Genomic DNA, 21733 nt, shown 5'->3' on the forward strand with positions numbered 1-21733 from the left:
CTATTCATACCCTACACTAGATCACATCATTCTCACAGCTTCCAAATGCACCTATTTAATAGATATCATAGCTTTTCACTTACTTTCTCTGCAAGCTGTAGGCATGGGTAGTGTCCCATTTCACCACTTGAGGCAGAACAGGAACATGGTGCCCCACTGCCCCTGAAGCATCTCTTACCTCTCTTAACCTGGGTTGTGCAACAGCGCCTGTGAAATGGTAGTGGCGGGTTCTGCTGAGATCTTACTGAAATATCAGGAGATCTTGTGTGCTTCATTGAAATCTCAAAGGATTACAGTAAAATCTCTCAAGAATTTAGCAGAATACATTGCCAGCCCTGGTTTTAGGCATGCACTAAAATTTGGTGCCATGCTGGAGTTACCTAGCAAATGTACCTATGTTGCTAGCTTGCAGAAGTCTACCCAAAACAAATAAGACTTTGCAAGTGTTGCCTGACCCTCAATGGGATGATCACAGTTGCTCAGTGCTATATAATAAACATATCTAATTAACCCCAACACCTATTTCCTTTTATAGAATACTAGATGTATCACCTATATATCATATCATATCATATCATATCATAACATATATATAAACCATTCCTGGGGCAGATGGGGCTCATCAACCTGGGAAGGTAGCCCACCTAGGAGATGGAAAACTCTGATCCTAAATCTCCACTGCTCTGAGGGATATCTTTGGGAAAAGAAAACACTAAGGAGAAAACACTACACAAATCTGGAGCACCTAATACAGCTGGATGGTGCCAAGCTGGTGCCGAACGTATTGCCCTGCTTTTTTGGGGGGGTGGGGGGCAGATCAGTGAGGCCAAGAGGTGGGTCTGGCCACTTTGATGCTGCTAATGCAGAAGTTTGTCTTAACCCCCAGAGGCACACTTCATTGTCTCTCGACAGATGGATGCCAACAACAATTACATAAATATAAAATACTGGTCAAGCTCTTAATATAATAAAATTGTGTGATCCAAACTCTGCAGCATTGCTATATATTTAAATAAATATATTAATTATTCAGGATGTTAAGACAAAGAATAGGAAAAACAAAGCACATGCAGCAGTAAGTGTTGTACTATTAATTTCGTCATAACAGCAGCACAGCCTAAGGCTATGCCTCCAATGCTTATGCCCATGTGAAAAAGCTAGGCAGAAGAGCAGGGAGGGAGTGACTGGACAGGTTTTAGAAGAGGATGCATCCTGGAGGATACAGCTCTCTTCATGTAGATTGTATACACCAAGGGGTTTCACTCTTCCTTATAAAAGATGCCACGTGATTGAGGCAAAAATATTCACTTTATTTATAAGGATGTGCATGCCTCTGGGAGTGTAGCTATCAAGTCATGGGAATAGACAAAGAGGACGGGGGGGGGGGGAGTTAGGCATAGAAAAAGCAAGTTTTCAATACTTTGAGGGACAGAATCATTTTAGTCAAGAAGATGCCAAGTAGAAGACCTTTCCAGTTGTATTGAGCAGCAAGAGAAAATAGAGAGATTACGGAAAGATTTTAGGTTTGGCCAAAAAAACACAAAACGGCAGGTGAAATAAGAGGACAAATACAAACAAAGGTAGTTAAGTAATATGCAGTGAATGTAGTGGCCTTCCCTGTACATGTTTTGGACCTCAGTTCCCATCAGTCTTAGCTACCACTAAAACAAACATAATAACTGAAGGTCAGAGGTAAGAGGCCTTAGAGCCACCCATGTTGCATGACACAATGGAATAAGCAGCATAGTGTTATATCATTTGTTGTTGTTGTTTAGTCGTTTAGTCGTGTCCGACTCTTCGTGACCCCATGGACGAAAGCACGCCAGGCACTTCTGTCTTCCACTGCCTGCCGCAATTTGGTCAAACTCATGCTGGTAGCTTCGAGAACACTATCCAACCATCTCGTCCTCTGTCGTCCCCTTCTCCTTGTGCCTTCCATCTTTCCCAACATCAGGGTCTTTTCCAGGGAGTCTTCTCTTCTCATGAGGTGGCCAAAGTATTGGAGCCTCAGCTTCATGATCTGTCCTTCCAGTGAGCACTCAGGGCTGATTTCTTTCAGAATAGATTTCCTTCAGAATAGATCCCTTCAGAATTTGATCTTCTTGCAGTCCATGGGACTCTCAAAAGTCTCCTCCAGCACCATAATTCAAAAGCATCAATTCTTCGGCGATCAGCCTTCTTTATGGTCCAGCTCTCATTTCCATACATCACTATGGAGAGGTTTGATCTTCTTGCAGTCCATATCATTGGATTAATAGTGACCATAGTTATAGTATAATGCGGTCAGAGTTGTATTCCACAAGAGTTAATTTTAAAAAAGGGAAGGTGATGTTCATGAAAAGTGGCAAGTAAGATGAAAATATCCTCCCAGTACTACCGCAATTTCCTACCAAACATACAACTCACATCCCCTAAGTCAGCATCTGCCAAATCATGTTTAGTTTTTAAAAACATCAAACTATACAAATCGCTATGTTATCGTGGATTTATTTTCAGGAAGCAGTTTGTTTACTTAAGGTGCTTGCATAAGGAGCGAGTTTCCTTGGTAAAATTAGTGATGTTTTCTGTTGATTCTTACCTTTATTTCTCTTAAAGGAAAGACGTCATTTGATTTCCTCACTACAGCTACAACACACTAAAAACAAATCTACAAAAAAATCTACTATAAATTACAATGAATGAAAAAATAACCAACTGTAGAAGTACTTCATAATTTACTGTCAATACTATGTAATGCCAAGCATCAAGCTATCAATAAAATAAAATAAATGATAAAGGCATCTGAATAATGTATCATTTTCATATCCACATTTTTATTAAGTCATAAAAAATTAGTATTTTGCCTAGCTTATCAAGAGTTCTACCATAATCCTAGGACTCTCAAGAAACTGCACTTCCTTTCCAAATGAGAAAAAAAAGAAATAATTTCAAGCCCTACAACTGTAGCTTGAAATAACAATAAAAAAACTTAAGTGAGTGAAGATTATGTACCAAGTGAAAGAAAAGAACATTTCCTATTCCTGATGCTCTCTGGGGAAGCCCAAACTCCTCTCGAATCATGAAGCAGAACAAGCATTTCCACAATTACAGCAACAGGAAAGCCTGCCTGATCCCATCCCTAAACCATAAAAACACAAACCTGTAACATACTACCATCCTAGAAAACTATTTCAGAGAAAAACAGGACAGTTACATACTATACACCAGGGGTAAGCAAACTTTTTCAGCAGGGGGCCAGTCCACTGTCCCTCAGACCTTTTGGGGGGGCCGGACTATATTTTGGAAAAAAAATATGAACGAGTTCCTATGCTCCACAAATAACCCAGAGATAAAAGCACACAATCTACTCATGTAAAAACACGCTGATTCCTAGATCGTCTGCAGGCCGGATTTAGAAGGCAATTGGGCTGGATCCAACCCCTGGGCCTTAGTTTGCCTACCCATGCTATACATCCATTCATCCTAGAAATCCTTAGCACAGTATGAACTAATCTTACATTTCCAGTGTGTGAAATACTTCCATGAAACCACTAGAAACGTCATTTACAAGTTCCCTAGTACAACAGTGATGACCATTCCTGGACTGAGAGCTTAACTACGACAGTTCAGGCAATGGTGACTTTAAAGTTGGATTACTGCTATGCACTCTATGTGGAGTTTCCATTGCACTTGATCCAGAAGCTGCATTCAGTGCATAATGCTAAAGGTACCTTGGGTTAAGAACTTAATTTGTTCTGGAGGTCCATTCTTAACCTGAAACTGTTCTTCACCTGAGGTACCACTTTAGCTAATGGGGCCTGCCGCCGCCCCACGATTTCTGTTCTCATCCTGAAGCAAAGTTCTTAACCCGAGTTACTATTTCTGAGTTAACGGAGTCTGTAACCTGAAGTGTCTGTAACCTGAAGCGTCTGTAACCCGAGGTACCACTGTATTAGATACTAGCATTTTAAAGTTTCCCGCAATCCATTTAAGTATGATACCCCTGCTTTAATATGGAATAGAACACTCAACCTGTGAAATGATTTTAGATTAACATCAATTTGCTATTTCACAGCTCAAATGATTATATTCAAAAAAAATTGCATAACTATTGTGCCCTTGAAGTATTGAAGGAAGTGCAAGCTATGATCACTTCAGAAACAAAAGTTACAACTCTTGTTGGAAATATCATTTTAAACTATTTCCCCCCATTCTGCATATTACAGTAACAGAAGAATAAAGTAGGCTAAAGAAGCAAGTTTGCCCTTAATTCCCAGTGCCACTAACTTAAAGCTGGAATTTTGCAAACAAATAATCAAGCTTTAAAATTGAAAATCTACTGATTAAGCCACTTAAAACTTTCAGCTCTACTTATAGCACACTCATTAAAAGCCTGTTTACAGTAAATTGAAGTTATTACAGGATATATACCCTTGTATATATACCCTTCAGTAATCTTTATTATTCAGCCATTTCAATAACCACATTACTTATTTATCTTAGATGGTGGGTAGTCGCGGACCAATTCCAGGCATGCCTGGAGGATGCAGAGCATTTGAACCCCTTCCAATTGGGTTTCAGGCCCCATCATGGGACTGAAACCACATCGGTCACGCTGGTTGATGATCTCCAGCAGGCTAGGAACAGAGGTGAAAGCTGTTCCCTGGTTCTGCTGGATTGCTAAGCAGCTTTCCATACTGTCAACCACTAGGCCTGGGCAATGTATCAATACGTTGCCCAGAACCAGTATGAGGATTCGACCATGATGGCTGCTTCACCCAGTGGTATATCACAAGTGAAACCGCTGCCACCTCTGCCACCAGCGCCCCTAAGGAGAAACGAACTGCAGCCAGGCACTGGTGGCAGAGAGACTAAGGAGTAGCAGCAGTTTCACTCGCAATATACTGCTAGGTAAAAATGCCATCGCGCTCCGGCCATCATTCAACTGAGGGAGGAACAAGCTACACTGACCTCTGGCAATGGCGTTACATCCAAACTATGGACTGCACAAACTTGATCATGAACAAAACTTCCCTTCCAATTGTGGTTTGTTTGAAGTGAAAGAAACCACAATCCCCAATTCAGATATGATGCTAAGCAAAGAATAATGGGTTGTTGTTCTCACTCATGCTAAGCAGGAGCCGTCTAAGATCAACTATCATAATGTGCCAAAGTTAAGAGAATTGTGTAAATGTACAAGTGTGCAAGAGCACAATCCTACAAATTCACTCCACACACTATAAGAGTGAAATTAGCACAGTGCTAATAGCAGCTTCAGGACCAGGATTTTCATTAGGACCACAGCAGGGGAGAAAAGGGTAAGTTCTTTCTCCCTTCTTGAGGCAGCCTCAATTCTGATCAGGCTGCCTACACCTACTGTTTTGACTTTTTTAAAATGAAGATGTAATGTAACATGTACTTTAGCCCTAAATTAGAACCACATCAATTGCAGCTTTACACGGTTTATTCTCAGCAAGGCACATTTCCACAGCAAAACACACACATTAAGCAGTTGGAATTATCTCTGTGCAAAGTAAGATTTTAGATTCCCCAGAGCAGTTTTGAGGAACACAAAAAGAACAAACATTGGAAATTTTTAACTCTACCGAATGTTACAAGCTTTGGAAGAAATAAGTTTTACAAAATGCTTTAAACTATTGCAATAACCACTGCAATAAGTAGCAACAAAATGTGTTTCCAGTATAATGAAACCTCTTCAACCTCAATGTATGTCATGCCAGACTTTATAAATTCTATGTAAACAAAACAAAACACAACCAGAAGCTTATATAGTCCTACAAGCAAGATCAATCAGTTTAAATTCCAGCTGTAGGTGAACTGCAATGCTATAGAATTCACCATGTCTCTTTTTTATATATTCACGTTTTAGAAGAGGTCAGTTATTTTGTACGCTGGTATCTCTACTCAAGTACAAAATATAAAGTGATGATTGGCCCTTAGTATTCTAGACAAAAGCCTTGCCATGAAGCAGGCTTGTTTTCTAGCTTCCTGGTGACTTCCAACAACCATTCAACATGAAAGCATTTATTTCTGTAGTGCTGTTAATCCCTTCAAGGTATAAAACAAACATTCCAGATTTATGCATCGCTATTATGTTATGTCAAACATTATGTTAAAAAGATCAGTTCCATTTATAAAACATGACAGCTGTGGCTTCATTAACATTAAGGAGCTGTTTTAATGACTCAGGATTGGATTGTAAAGATTAAAAACATAAAGATTAAAAATTAAAAATTTATGAAACTTAGAATTAGAGCTCATCTACTCCTTCCTCCACAACAAAGAACTCAACTTTTTAAAAATAAGTTCTATTAAAAATCAATTTGGTCTGTCTTATCACTCAAAGTATAACTTCTTCCCATGTTGTCACGTCTGCTAACCACAAGAAGCCAAGCAACTCAAACTTTAGATCAGCATAGTTGACCATATAATCTGTAAATAATTTAGAGCACAGGACAGCTATTTAAGGCCTTTTGTTGAACTTTGACAATTGAGAAAGTTCTCACTTTAGGATATTTAAGGAGACCAGTGACATTTGCTGAATTTTTTTAATTTATTTTTTTGTTACAACTGCGCCCCAAGTTCATTGTTGTGATTTCCCCCCTCTTACTAGACAATGAATGTGTATCTGGCAATTTTGTACAGGAGCACTGACCAAACCACAGTATAAAGGAACATAAAAGGTCTTCCAGCCTAATTTTAGAAGCAAAACATGCATATTTGCTAGTAAAAATTAATTAAGAGTTAGTACCTTTTGGAGCTATATACCCAACTGTATATATCCAAAAGCTTACACATTACCCCATCATAAAATTGGCAATGTTCCTCCACTATAAAAGGACCTACTTACAGTCTGCTATCTATTTATTGTGCCTATAGTTCCTCTTTTGTCAGAGAAGTTTGCTGCTAGCATGTCATCACTTTCTTAGATGTCACATGAGAGTCATAGTCCACAAAGCTCTTCACTATTGCTATTGCTGCCATTCTACTTAGCAATGCAGCTAAATGGGATACTTAGAAATATGGCATCTATTAAATATCATCTGCCTTGCTGAGGGGCAAAACATTCAGACTTCACTGAGCGCATTGAACCAGGGGACGCTTACAATATAACAAGAATTATTGAAAATGGACAAAGCTGGAGGCACTCACACATAGGAAATATCGTAGTTATCTAGGAACCATCACAACAGTAAATCATATGGCCTCTAGCAAGCAAAGACTCCCAGAAATCCATGTGAAAGGGCTTAGAGGTAGAAACAATTAAATGACTCTTCCATTACTTTTAAGCACAATTAAGTGTTGCATACCAAGACACAATAATAAATTGTACTGGCTTTTCATCGCAGAACATGGGCTCTTATTTTATCTTTTAATTGTCTTTATTGACAGTGACAGCAATAGAAATGATAAATTAATATTCCTGTTTTTTTGTTTCACCCACTGATCTCTCAAGCTACTTCCAGATGATTAGCCTTTAGCACTACCCAATCATTACACTTCCACTGTAAGCTAATTTTGCTGCATTTGCAGCACCATAATGACCTCCATGGGGCGCAAGCCTGGGCGGTGTGTATGGAGGTCCTGGACCCAGATGACAAGACCCCACTCTCAGCCCCACTAATGTGGTACAAAGGAAAGGAAAGGAAAGGAAAGCTTGGTTGCAGGAGTTGCCAGGAGGCATACAAGATGCTATCCACGAAAGATGCATGCACACGAAAGCTTATAGCCAGAACAAACTTAGTTTGTCTCTATGGTGCTACTGGACATTTTTTTAATTTTTAAAAATTTATTTTTATCAGAATATATGTACATCACATTATGTTCTAGCCACACTAATCAACATGACACAGCTGCTGTAGATGGAGCCATCTGAAGCTCAGCACATTCAATATAATGACCAATGCCATCTTATGATTACTTTATATATAAAAAAATTAATTATTACCTAAAACAGTTTTCCCAAATATATATTGTTATTAGCTATGCCTATGAAATTGTGTATTGCATGTTCTAAAGTTTTAGGTGTTTTTATTCATTTTATATATATTTTAGATTTACCATATTTTTTGCCCCATAGGACGCACTTTTTCCCCTCCAAAAATGAAGGGGAAATGTGTGTGCATCCTACGGGGCGAATGCAGGCTTTCACTGAAGCCTGGAGAGCGAGAGCGGTCGGTGCACACCGACCCCTCTCGCTCTCCAGGCTTCCCGCAGATCTCCATAAGCCGCGGGAGCCCTGTGCTGGGCTCCCGCGGCTTGCGGAAAGTTGCCTGCATCCCAAAGGCTGGGCGCTGAGCTCAGCATGCCCAGACTTCACGCAGCTCTCCGCAAGGCGCGGGAGCCCTGCGCTGGGCTTCCACGGCTTGCGGAGAGTTGCCTGTTCTGGGGGCTGGGGGGGAATAATTTTTCCCCCTTTATTTCCCCCCCAAAAAAACTAGGTGCGCCTTATGGGACGGTGTATCCTATAGGGCGAAAAATACGGTATTTTTAATTGTATCATTTTATCACTTTGGTTTGCCACCCTGGGATCCTCTGGGAGAAGGGTAGGATAATAATTTAATAAATGAATGTTCAACATTTTTCTCCTACACTATTTCCCTCAAAACTGGCATTATAGGACGTATATGTTCCCTTGCAAATCAAATGATAACTTTGCAGGGATTTATAGATCACTTTGTTCTCTATAGCTTTTTTTGGAGGGAGAGGTAGACACTCCACTGAAAAATATTGTGGCCTGAAAAAATTAAATAGTGCCCAGATTGTGTAATATCTGATCCTTTTTAAGACAATCTTGATTTCAATTTGCCCTTTAAAAAGGCAAGACCAGTGGGATTTCAGAACCACTGCACACTGCCACTGAATACTAATGGCAACCTGCCATTGACTTTCAATTACAGCTGAAATCACAAACTAAGTAATGCTTGTTTATAAGAGAAAACTAAAAAGTCTATTACAGAGATTTTGGAGGAAAATGAAGTAGGTCACAAAACAAAGATTTCAAACATATTTATACCATAGTGAAGCAGTTTGTGTCATAAGAGAAACTGAGTATTATCCTCAGACACTGTTTCTCAATGAAGTCCTACTCACAGTTAGACCGATTGAAATCAATGAACTTAGTTACTTAAGTCTACTGAATTTAATGGAGCTCTTCCAAGTATGACTAATGTTGGCTATCACTCAAAATGTGTAAGGTTTTTAAAGTCCCTATCAGACTTGCTTCTCTAAAGCCAACAGAATAACTTAGGAACATGGGAAGCTACACTATACTTAAACCATAGGTTCATCTAGGTCAGTATTGTCTGCACTGCACTTCCAGGTTTTCTGACAGGTGTCCCTCCTTGCCTCATCTAGAGATGCAGGAGATTAAACCTAGGACCTGAATTGCTCTACCAATGAAATATGGCCCTTCTCCCAAGTTGTTGTGTTTTTGGGGGGGCAGGGGGGAGAGGCCAAATAAAACCTGCCGAAGTATTTTCTAAAACATGGAATTTTGAAAAAGGATGCATAAAGTGTTTGTCTCACTCTGCCATTAAGTTCACAGGGTGATGCTGATACAGTCACAATTTCTCATTCTAATTTACTTCACAGTATTGTTGAGAGGATTAAATGAGGAAAGAGGAACCGTGTGTGCTGCCCTGATGCCATGATTTAAAAAACCCCTCTGTAAATGTTATCAATGTGTCTTACCCACCAGTTATACTTGCTTATTTACCCCTGAATACCAATTTGCCCCCCAAGTTTGACAAATAAATAATTTGTCACAGAATAAGGCTGGCTACCAATCTCTGGTCCTAGCACCAGTTTTTAAAAGACCAATTAGATGCCAAAAACTGATCTGGAAATCAGAAACAGCTGTCAAAAAACCAATTCAGTGTATGAATAAAACAAGTTGAAGACAACACATAACTAATACACACAGCTGTCACAGGCTCAAATTATTGGGCAAATACCTACAGAAAGAAGTATAACGAAGAGAACAGTAAACTTCCACTAAAATAAATGATTACAATATAGTTTTCTTCATTTATGCCAAGTGTCCATAACTGCAAATATTAGATGGTGGGGGTGGGGTGGGATTTTCTTATGGGAACAGAATGACTGATGACCCAGCAGATGGGAAAGAGATATTCTAGTCTAACATTTGGCTCAGAACAATCCTCTGCTGTGTTGTCTGCTGTCAGTGCTCTACATTTTATAAAACAACACATTAGTTAGCATTTTTTTCAAATGCAATTCTGCCCTTAACACCACTTACATCTTTCTGGGCTGGGCAGGGGAATTGAGTCAGTATGTCAATTCTGCCAAAGTTTCTGTTCTGCTTCCTCCTCATTATCACACCAACACAATGGTTTTTTAAATGGAAGAAGGTGTTACATGGTACTACATCAAAGGATGAGTGTCTAAAGGGCTGTATAAACGTCTCAAACTTATTAAATGTTGTCACCCGATAACTGAGACAACACTGCAGAATAAACTGTGAAGTCTCCACTATACTGTAACTGGTTTCAGGTGGCAAGTATGGTCACTTATAAATAGCCTTATTTTAGAAGCGCAAAACCGTGTATGAATCATACTGCTCTAAATCAGGTAAAAGGTAAAAAAGGTAAAGGACCCCTGGACAGTTAAGCCCAGTCAAAGACAACTATGGGGTGCGGTGCTCATCTCGCTTCAGGCCAAGGGAGCCAGCATTTGTCCAGGCAGCTTTCTGGGTCATGTGGCCAGCATGGCTAAACCGCAATGGAACGGAACACCATGACAGAAGCCAGAGCACACAGAAACGCCATTTACCTTCCCACCACAGTGGTACCTATTTATCTACTTGCACAGGTGTGCTTTTGAACTGCTAGGTTGGCAGAAGCTGGGACAGTGCAACGGGAGCTCACCACCAGCACACGAATTTGAACTGCTGACCTTCCAATCAGCAAGCCCAAGAGACTCAGTGGTTTACCCCAACTTGAAGGGGATGGCCTCTTCAATGATTGAGAATTCCATGGACAATACAGAACAGCAGCAGCTAGTCTGGGAGTAAGACCTGGACCTCACTTAAAATGACCTCTACCAAGATGCAGGAAGTTACTGTACTCGGGAATCACTACTGGCTGGTAACTGGTGTACTCTGATAATGTTGAAGTTTGCCTTCCTTATGATGGAAAGTCTGGGGCAACAGAGCACATGCACATGTGGTGGGGTTGCCTTACACTTTCTGTATTTTGGTCAGAAATATTTCACAAAGTTTTTGACACCAGTTATCAGAACTTAGAAACTGGATCGAGCAGTACTAAATTTGTCTTTGGACATTGATCTCAGTAGTGTATACAATTTTAGAGTTCTTTCTCCTTGTTGCAGTGTGACCAATTTGATATACTGAATGAACCTTGGTGTTTTGCTACCTTAACTAGCTATTTAATTTGTCCTGTCTGACTACTGGGCTTTCCCTTCTGCTCTGTCAGTCTTATTTTGCTGTAATGTATCTCCATCCTCACTCACCAAATCCTTACTCACCAAAAGAGTGACAAACCAAGATGTGTGTGTTGCTTTTCTCTAACAATCTTTCTGAATTTCCTTATAGTTTCAAAATTTAACAATGTCTTAAACCAGTCTCAAGAATTATTACATTTCTCAATTTCTGTTGCATTTTTTTCTTTTGTACTATGCAGTCATTATTCAAACATTAGATTCAATTCCTTCAGTTTTCGTAGCATCAATGTCTATTTTGTTAAAATGCTGCTAATGTAGTTGTTTGGTACTCAGATTACAAGAGAACAAGCAAAGGAACACTGATAACATTGAAGTATATTTATGAAGTCGTTTGACATAGCAATTTATTTCAACCCAGGTGTTCTTATCTCAAGTAGCACACCACCATAAAACTTGAGAATGTCACTATTATACTCAACTATGCATGCACACATTGTTAGTTTTTACAAGATGCACTGTGAAAATGAACTTGAGATGAACATTTTTAAGTAGGAGCTACATACATCTTCAACGATCATAAAGCGCTGTAATAAACATGGAACTATAAACATCAGTTAACTATGGACTTTAAAAACAATGCAGTATTTTAAAAGTGATATGACATTTTAAAATGTCAGAGCATGCCATGTGGAAAAGTACAAGGAAACTTTCATGAGTGTGATTTTATAAAACTCTTTCATGAGTGTGGTTTTATAAAATCCTTTTTATAAAATACCAAAAGTTAGAGCATTTATACCAGGACTGGGGAACTAGCGGTGCTCAAAATACTGCTGGTGTACAGCACCAGCATCCCTGACAATTGGCCATAATGACAGAAACTGGTGTTAGTTAGAAGGAAATATCATCTGGAGGGTCAGAACTTCCTCATCTCTCATTTATATAACTGTCACTAAGATATTTGTAGGAGAGACTATGTATTCCCCCAAGAGGCTGCTTGATAGAATAAATACCACTTCAGTCTACTGGGTGCTATGTACAATTGTATGAGCTATTACTGATAACTACTAGAAGTTCACACAGGCTTCATGTTCACTTAAAATAGCAGAAAAGGTTATTTACTTGCAATGCAATTCCATTCATGTCTATTTAGAAGTAAGTTACAGAAGTAAGGTCAATGGGATTTACTCCCTGATAAAAGTGTATAAGACTGTAACCCAAGGCATTCCATTGCTACCAAACATTCAAGTTGGCCACTTATGAAAAAAATCTAAAGCAACACTGATGGCGTTGTTACTTTGGTCCCTTTTCTTTTCTATATCTTGTAAGGTAGAGAATAAGCTGTGTTTATTTAAACACATGGGCTTATTTTTCTGTAATCATTGTTTAGAACTAATTATATTATATTTGTATCCCATCAATCCTCCAAAGATCTAAGGATGGTATACATGAGGTTATCCTATTGTATCCTTATAGAAAGGTGAAAGTTAGAAACCGGATTTCACAACGACCATCCAAAGCAGCTTCATCGCTCAAAGGGATATTAGGGCCAAGCTCTCGCAGTCCAAGTCCATCTACTATACTATACTATACTATACTATACTATACTATACTATACTATACTATACTATACTATACTATACTTCAGTGTAACAAAAACAGAGGTCGCCCCTCAGGAAGCTTGTGGTCAAACATTTGACACAGAAGCAAGCATGAAATAGGCAACAAATAGAATGAAGGAGTTTGGAGTAACATTGTTGGGGAAATAAATATTTGGATACAAATTCCGTACATTTGCTAAGTAAGGAATGTGCCTTAATCAGCCCAATATGAATTTGCTATTCTGATGTTAAGCACTATCTACCACCAAACTCTACCAACAATTAGAGCAACCTGCCTGAAGTTCTGTCTAATTGCTCTTCTCCTTACAGATAACAAAACAGAGCGGAACATGGAAACGCATCACTTTAAATAAATTTTCAGTCTCTAACATTGCAGAAATGCAGTGTTTGAGCAGGTAATTAGATCTAATAGATTGAAATCATGCCAACGCCTGCAGTTAGAGCTCCAAAGAAAAAGTATTTCAGCTGTCACAGTATTAGTGATCCTTCTAACTAACTAGTGACAGCTCTAGAAATAAGGCAGCTTTGTAGTTTTCAGTGTGGTTTAAAAAAAATATGCAGTTGGGTTTTCTTTCCAGTGTGTAGTAATAAATTAGATACGGGTTGGCAACAGATAAAAGAAAATCATTAACAAATCTAGAATGCAATTACAATCAAATTCAATATTAAGGGAAATAGATGAAGTTTCACACACAAAAATAAGCAAACATGCAAAAAAAAACCCCACACCAACTGTTAATTTCCTAAAGGATGCATTTTATGAAATAACATCTAGAAATACCAGTTAGTGTACTACATCAAAAGGCAACACTTTTTGGTGATCACGGACATTAAGTGACAGATCACTGTGTTACTTGGTAATGCCAGGGTCCTATGTGTTAGGTCCTCCCTTCCTATAGAGCATACATACAACCCAAAGCTACACAAGCGGGAAACCGCACCCTGCTTTTCTTTTGATCTTCCTAGATACAAGGCGCCTCTTGAGTTCTCAATGTCATTGGTCTTCCCATGTCTCATTGAGACATTTTCAAAGCTATAGTGAAGACCACATAGGGGTGGGGGATGTTTGCCACCCTGCTCAAGCTGGTAGCCACCAATATTAAAAACAGGGAACAAGTTTTGCCCCGCTTCAAGAGAATAACTACTGAAACTGCAACTAATCCAGAATGTGGCAGCTAGACTGGTGACTGGGAGTGGCCACCAAGACCACATAACAATGGTATTGAAAGACCTACATTGGCTCCCAGTACGTTTCTGAGCACAATTCAAAGTGTTGGTGCTGACCTTTAAAGCCCTAAACGACCTCGGCCCAGTATACTTGAAGGAGCGTCTCCACTCCCATTGTTCAGCCTGGACACTAAGGTCCAGCACCGAGGGCCTTCTGCTGATTCCCTCCCTGTGAGAAGTGAGGTTACAGGGAACCAGGCAGAGGGCCTTCTTGGTGGTGGCACCCACCCTGTGGAATGCCCTCCCATCAGATATCAAAGAAATAAACAACTATCTCACGTTTAGAAGACATCTGAAGGCAGCCCTGTTTAAGGAAGTTTTTAATGACTGATGTCAGTGTATTTTTAATCTTTTGTTGGAAGCTGCCCAGTGGCTGGGGAAACCCAGCCAGATGGACGGGGTATAAATAATAAATTGTTGTTGTTGTTGTTGTTGTTGTTGTTGTTGTTGTTGTTGTTGTTGTTGCTGCTGCTGCTGCTTTATAAATGCTTACAAATTCATTTTTCACATACAGAGCAAGCATTTTTTCAGACACTTGCTGATATGCTGAACCACACATAGCATGTGATTTTTCAAAGGGAAACTGTGTCACCAAAAACCACCTCTGGCTCTTCCACCTCAGAGGAAAGAGGACTACTTTTTCAACCACACCACCAAACATCTCTGTCACCCAATCACCTGTACTCAGTATGTTGGGCACTGCTGGTACCAACATTAGTCCAATGAAAAAGCACACACCACAAGGTGATGAAGAGGAAGAGGCAGCACTGGATGCACAGTGGCAGAGAAGCCAGCCTGAAGATAGGCAGAGGATCACTCATGGTCTCCAGATTACTGTTTGAGGAAACACTGGCTGACACTATTATAGCAACTTATACAGTACTCATCTATCTAGTGTTGCCCCATTTCTCTGAGAGTTGTGTTGCTATTTGTGGATGCCATGACTTTTCAAAGACCTTATGTTCAAACCCAGGGCTCACCTTTAGCCCAAACATGAATTATGGGACCAATTTTTAACTTTTTTCCGCTCTGTATATGATATGGTTGTGATGCTCTTGGTGCTAACCCACCTTAGGTCAGACTGCAAGCCAACAGTTAAAGATTCATGTTTTAATGCACTCTTCTATTACAGAATTCCTTTCTTAACAACACAGTCCTTGCCACTTAAAGGCAGCAGAAGCATCATAGCAGTTTTAAATGAAATATGTGCCACAGCAGATATAAAGACAAATGGCTTCTATGTACACTGGCAAACTGAGATTTATAGAAATGTTATGAGTCTGATTTTAATTTATGAGACTTATGAGCAGATAATTCTCATTATGTGTTCTTCCACTTTTAGTATTGGCCCCTAGTACTGGGATTTGATCACTGCATTTGGACATAACAACTCAGACTCCCCACCCCTCCCCTGGCACTGCCACATGGCATTGAACACAAGCTTCTGCTTCCATTTTACATTAGCTGTAATTTAGTATGTTGCCCATAGTCTAAAGTGCAGTTATTCTTAATTATGCTTAATGAAAACAAGCCTGGATCATAAACAATATTTGAAGTTGGCTGGCTTCCATTAAACTAAGTTAAGATTAAACACAGTTTATCCAGGTGAGGAAAACACAGCAAACGACAGTTAATCAAAAAGAAACACTAACTCCTTTTCACTGCCACATCTTACAGGAGGGGAAGAGCACAAACATAGGAGAAAGCTAGACTTGTTCTCATGTCAAACTATGACTAAGAACCAATCCAGACAACGCCTTACTTTTTTCACAGACTTCCTACTAATATTGGGCAGGCCCAACAGTTTTTCCTTAACTATAAAAAGTTTGAGAGCTCCATTTAAAGTCAGAAATAGCTCTGTTCTACCTGAGTAGATATCCATTTGTTTATCCACTGCATATCATAGGCCAAGCATAGCATACGCTTAAGGTTCAATTTCAACCATGAGCAAATTTGCTGACTGCAACAAAGCTGTGGAACAATACATGATAGCAATGTACACCAGAAGCCTAACTGCAAAGTGACCTGGAATAATTAGTGAAGATAGTATAAAATTATATACCTATTTTTTAAAAAAAAACTGCTAATGTACAAAATGAAGCGGTGAAGTATGGCATCAGCAGTCACTTTCTCAAAAATAAAGCCAGATTCTATTGCTGTCCCATTATTTTATCCATTCTAAGCTTCTTGCTTGACATGGTTAACATTCATTGGCCATTCTGAAAATTAGAGAGTGTAAACTACAAAAGGAATCTGAAAGTATACATCACGTAGGACACTTGTCACTAAAAAGTATTACCAGTAGTTGTGAAAGTGCTCACACTTCACCTTAAGCTACACTTTCTCATACGCATGCTATTGACACATGCTAATTTTATTAATTTGGACATATCATTTTTCAAAATTCAGATATGAATGCATGTAGACTGAAGTATGTGAGCACTTTCTCCCAATAGATCACTTGCAAAATCACCCATTATTCCATAAAACTATGCTGTTTAGTTCTTCCAAGATTACTGTCAACCAAAAACAAAGTATATAATGAATGCTTGACATCAAGTTCACACCCTAGCAGCTATAATATCCAGAAGCAAAATACACAGGAAAAGAAGTTTTTCTACTCTGGTGTAGACTTAAGTTACTAGCAGTGTTTGAAACTCCCATTGTTCTAGATGCATTTTGCGACAGGAAACTTCATTAGTGCAAGCAATTTCTGAGCTCTGGATGCAGTACTGCACCTAAGATTTCAGATTTAAAACTGCAGAGTAGAAGGAAAGGAGGACCTTTTTCTTCCTACCCACTTCAGCTACTCTCTGAAGACTGGAGAAGAGACCCTCTTGAGAATATTAAGGGGGTGGACAGGGGAAGAACTAGACGATATGAAAAATGAACATAATATTTCAGCGGCAGTTCCATCCGTTTTCAGCTTGTTATAATAACTCTTGTTATTAAAAAGTGCTCCTAGACATTCCGTTAGGTTTAAGGTGCCATTTAGCTCCTAGCTTTCATATCTCAGTTTCTAACACTGGTTACTAGGAACAGATATTGGGGCTACCTGTCTGCAAACACTACCTACCTACCCACCCTAGCACTATGCACCTGCTCAGGACCATTTCCTAGTGTTTCCGGCTTTGAGCCCCTAGCATTTGAGAACAGATGCCAAGAAGGAGCACTGGCATAAACTAAATCCTGTTTCCCTACAATGTCAGCCCTTCTCTAGAACAGAGGGAAGCTTGAAATAGAGTTGTGTAACCTTGCAACCTAGTTCAGCCACTCAGGCAAACAGATTCTTTATTCACAGAGGGCAGCCGCCAAGTTTGTGAACACAGAAGCAGCTTTCTTTGCCTAACCAGAGTTTTAAAAAGGATACAAGGCCTCTGCACATCTGTAACTCTTAATTACAGGCCCCGTCTTCAAGAGCAGCCACCCATACACACATTCGCCCAAAATTCCTCAAGTTTCAGAACTCTCCAGTTAAAGGCACTGCTTCCTCACCAAAACCAAAGTAGTATTTAAATAAAGACACTCGTGGGCAATGCTGACTTCACAGGAATCCCTCTGGAATTTGTCTCCTCTTCACAAATATTTCTGCCACCAGTGAAAAGAAGCACGAGGCACGCTTATGTTCCACAGCCAATAATAATAATAATAATAATAATAATAATAATAATAATAATAATAATAATAATAATTTATACCCCGCCACTCTGGACAGCTTCCAACAAAACACTAAAATACAATAACCTATTAAACATTAAAACATTGCCAAGCTACGGAAGGCTTTGATAACGAACGCTCGGGCTATAAAAGCACGAGCCCCCTGCTGGGGAAAAAAAAGATTTCAACTCTGCTGCTCTCGGGACAGTTTGCTCCTCGGCTGTGCCATTTCAAGCGGCCACCGTGCATCCCCACGTGCAAGCACGTCGCCGGTGGCTCGCCGGCACCCACAATACAAGCACGCGCTGGCTGAGCATGAAAGGGACTCCGAGGCGCAACCCGAAGGGGCGGGGAAGGAAGCAAGCTCCGGGAGCCTCAATTGCGGCAAGCCGCAGGGAACGCGGAGGAGAGACATAAACACAGCCCTCAAAGTCAACCTGGGAGGGGCAGGCCCGCCTGTCAACACCGGGCAGGGAGCCCGGCCCTGGGCGAGCCCGAGGGTGGGGGGAAAAGGCAGCGCGGCGGGCCACGTCCAGCAGCCACCCCACTTCCCGCCACAATTGGCCAGGGCTCGCCCCGTGGGCGGCAACCGGGAGGCGGAGGAGCCTGCGGGCGCTGTCTTCGCCGCCCCTGCGCACACGTCTGGGCTCCCCCAGTCGGCGGGGAATGAGGTCTCCCTCCCCACACAATATCCTCGCACCTCCTCGTCCTGCTCCTCCAGCGAGGCGTCGCTCTCGGGACGAAAGTGGCCGCCTCCGCCACTGGCTGAGTCCTCTTCCTCCTCGCTCCCCCGACGGCGCTGCCCCTCGCCCAACACATGGTCCCCCTTCTCCCCGGCGAGGGGGAAAGAAGAAGCCGTCGCCACCTGCCGCTCGGGGGCGCCGCGGCTGAGGGGGGCAGCGAAGCCCGTCCCGCCGAGCTGCCCGGCTGAGGCATCGCCGTCGCCCTCCTCGGAGAGAGTTTGCGAGCCTGACGAGCTGGAAGAAGAGGACGAGACCCTCCGGCCGCCGCCGTAATCTTGCCGCTGCTGCTGCTCGGCGGAAACTTTCTCGCCCATCGCCGCCGCTAAGTCCTGAGGGGAGACAACCGCCGCCGCCGCCGCCGCCGCCTGGGCGGGTCGGGGAAGAAAGTCAGCCGCCCGCCTCTTCTTCCAGCAACGGCAGCATCCTCCGCCGGGAAGGGGAAAGGGGAACACCGAGCCCAGGCACCGCCTAGCGGCTTGCTGCTACCCGCATCGCTTTCCGCTGTCCCAAGCGCGGAAACGCCGCCGGCTGGGAAGCCGCTCCTGGGAGGCGGCAGCAGCGGGGAGCCTGAGCTGTGGGGCTCCGGGAGAGCAGCCCGCTGCCTCCGCCGGCCCCTGAGAGGGCTGCCGCCTTCCGCGGACCTGCCTCCGGGCCATGGGCGGGGGGGAAACGGGCAGCCCGCCGAGCCAATGGCGGAGGCGGTGGGTGGGCCCTGCCGAGGGAGGGCTCGCGAGCCCGACGCGAGTGAGCGGCAGGTAAGGGGAGGAAGGCGGGGAAAAAGCCGCCGCAAAAACAGAGCGCGAGGCGTGGATCCTGCGCGCGCCCCGACTTGGGAACACGCCCTTTGGACGCGGCGCCGGCAGCGGGACTTCAGCTTTTCAGGATAACGTTATTAATCAGTGCTTGGTATTGCGCTGCCCCGCTGCAGATTTTATTTTATTTTTTGCAGGCGTAACCTGACAGCTAGTCCCTGCTGAGCCCATTGGGACTTTTATTTATTCATTCACGCGCCGCCTTTCTACCAAAAGGTGTGCAAGGTGCTTTGCAAATATTTGTAGTAACAACCCCTAAGAAGTCTCGAGGTAGCCGCCACAAAACTTACTAGGGACTGGCGTGTTAGGCGGTAAAGCTACACCTACAAATAAACCCCATTGAAGTAAGAGGGGCTCGCTTCCCGCGGCGCTTGGTTGGGACCGGGCAATAGAAACGGATGGGGGTGGGGGAGGCGGTGTCAGGGAGTTGCGGCTCTACAACAACCGTTTTGCGGGCCGTGTGTGCGCATAACCGGGAGCACGATTTCGGGAATCAGCAGCTCGTGCCAGGTGGGCTCTCAGATTCCCCCCCCCCCTCAGCTGTGGAGCTTGGCTGAGTTGCCTTGGGCGCCTCTGTCTCAACCTCACCTACCACTACTGGCTCGATGCAGAGTCTCAAATGCTATTTGGAACTTCTTGGGGAAAAGAGGGGATGAAAATAATACGCATTAATAAATAACCCGTCTGGTTAGCAGGTTATTTATTTATTTATTTATTTGAAAGTCACAATATTCTTTTGGAGATCGTTTTCACTATTTCAAAGGCAGAGGTGGGGAACCCTTGCAGCCCAAGTGAATCTTCTCTCATGAGTAATCTCCCAGGGACCACTTTATTTATTTATATATATGCGGCTTATAGGCCTAAATGTCTGTAGCAGGCAGAGACAGATGCAAAAGTGAACAGAGTTAAAGGCAAAAAACTGGTTGAAGTAAGGAATATGACTCTTACCTTTCTACAGGTGCTTATGTTCCAACCATGCAAAATCTGGAGGGTTCTACTCATGCCTGTCCATCCAAGAAGCATTATCACAATAAGGGCAAAAAGGACTCACGGGAGGTGCAGTCCAGAGCCACTGGCCTGGCAGTCCCAAGTGCTTGCCTGGGTGTCTGCAGAAATAATTCAGGCAGTGTGGGCGCATGTGTGTGACTTGTACCTGCAGGTTGCTGTCTTACAACTGAAGCCCGAGTACTGTACCTCATGGTGCTGAAGAGAAGCTGTGGTGATTTAATGTATTGTATGGGATTATACATTTCAGAACTTCTAACAAATTGCTTTATTTGTCCATTTAACAATAACAAAGTAAGGCACTTGAAAGACATACAGTTTTGATTTGTCCATAGAACACTGTAGGACTCCAAACCAAATTAAAAAACTAGCTTGGCTCTGTTGGATGCCGGGTATAAGGTCTGAAGCCAGTCAGACTTTTTTTTTTGTTAACACGTATCCATCTATAACATAAAGAAAAACACAATACAAACTGGGTCACTTGTTAAACGAAAACTGGAGTCTTCAAGGGTCTTGGCCAAAACAGTCAATAACAAGGAGTTACTTCTGAACATGTTGACTAGCTGGATGGCTACATTAAAATAAATACATTTAGGATTCAGGTGAAGGGAGCACCCACGAGAGCTAGCTAGAGAAGCCTACATTCAGCGCCTAGGCTAGAAGTTCCCTACCCCTTGCTCTAAGGAATGCTACAAGAGGGCAGTAATCACTCCTACGGCTCCTCCCAAAATTTGAAATACATAGCACCCTTGTGTGTTGTCGTTTAGTCGTGTCCGACTCTTTGTGACCCCATGGGCCAAAGCACGCCAGGCACTCCTGTCTTCCACTGCCTCCCGCAGTTTGGTCAAATTCATGCTGGTAGCTTCGAGAACACTATCCAGCCATCTCATCCTCTGTCGTCCCCTTCTCCTTGTGCCCTCCATCTTTCCCCACATCAGGGTCTTTTCCAGGGAGTCTTCTCTTCTCGTGAGGTGGCCAAAGTATTGGAGCCTCAGCTTCACGATCTGTCCTTCCAGTGAGCACTCAGGGCTGATTTCCTTAAGAATGGATAGGTTTGATCTTCTTGCAATCCATGGGACTCTCAAAAGTCTCCTCCAGCACCATAATTCAAAAGCATCAATTCTTCGGCAATTAGCCTTCTTTATCGTCAAGCTCTCACTTCCATACATCACTACTGGGAAAACCATGGCTTTAACTATACGGACTATACAAGGACCCTTGTGTAACTATTTTCAAAAGACTAATG

At 42.1% G+C, this 21733-nt stretch overlaps 1 protein-coding gene across 13 annotated transcripts in view; it reads right to left on the reverse strand.

The window, feature by feature from the left end:
• The window catches only part of MAST4 (microtubule associated serine/threonine kinase family member 4), a gene marked incomplete at its 5' end in the record, with an annotated part of 205950 nt that extends 186556 nt beyond the window's left edge, over positions 1 to 19394 (reverse strand). For 6 of the 13 annotated variants that reach the window (XM_083465127.1, XM_083465134.1, XM_083465131.1 and 3 more), the window contains one exon: positions 18628 to 19321. Coding sequence is in view for 7 of the 13 variants with exons in the window: in XM_083465134.1 (XP_083321260.1) it covers positions 18628 to 18984 (357 nt within the window). Of the gene's footprint in view, positions 1 to 18627 lie in introns of all 13 variants that reach the window. The other 7 variants (XM_083465118.1, XM_083465135.1, XM_083465128.1 and 4 more) reach the window with 6 other exon arrangements.
• Between the last annotated feature and the right edge of the window lie 2339 nt (positions 19395 to 21733).

This window comes from Podarcis liolepis (assembly GCF_965112155.1).
Source record: "Podarcis liolepis genome assembly, chromosome: 11".
Taxonomy (NCBI): Eukaryota; Metazoa; Chordata; class Lepidosauria; order Squamata; family Lacertidae; genus Podarcis; species Podarcis liolepis.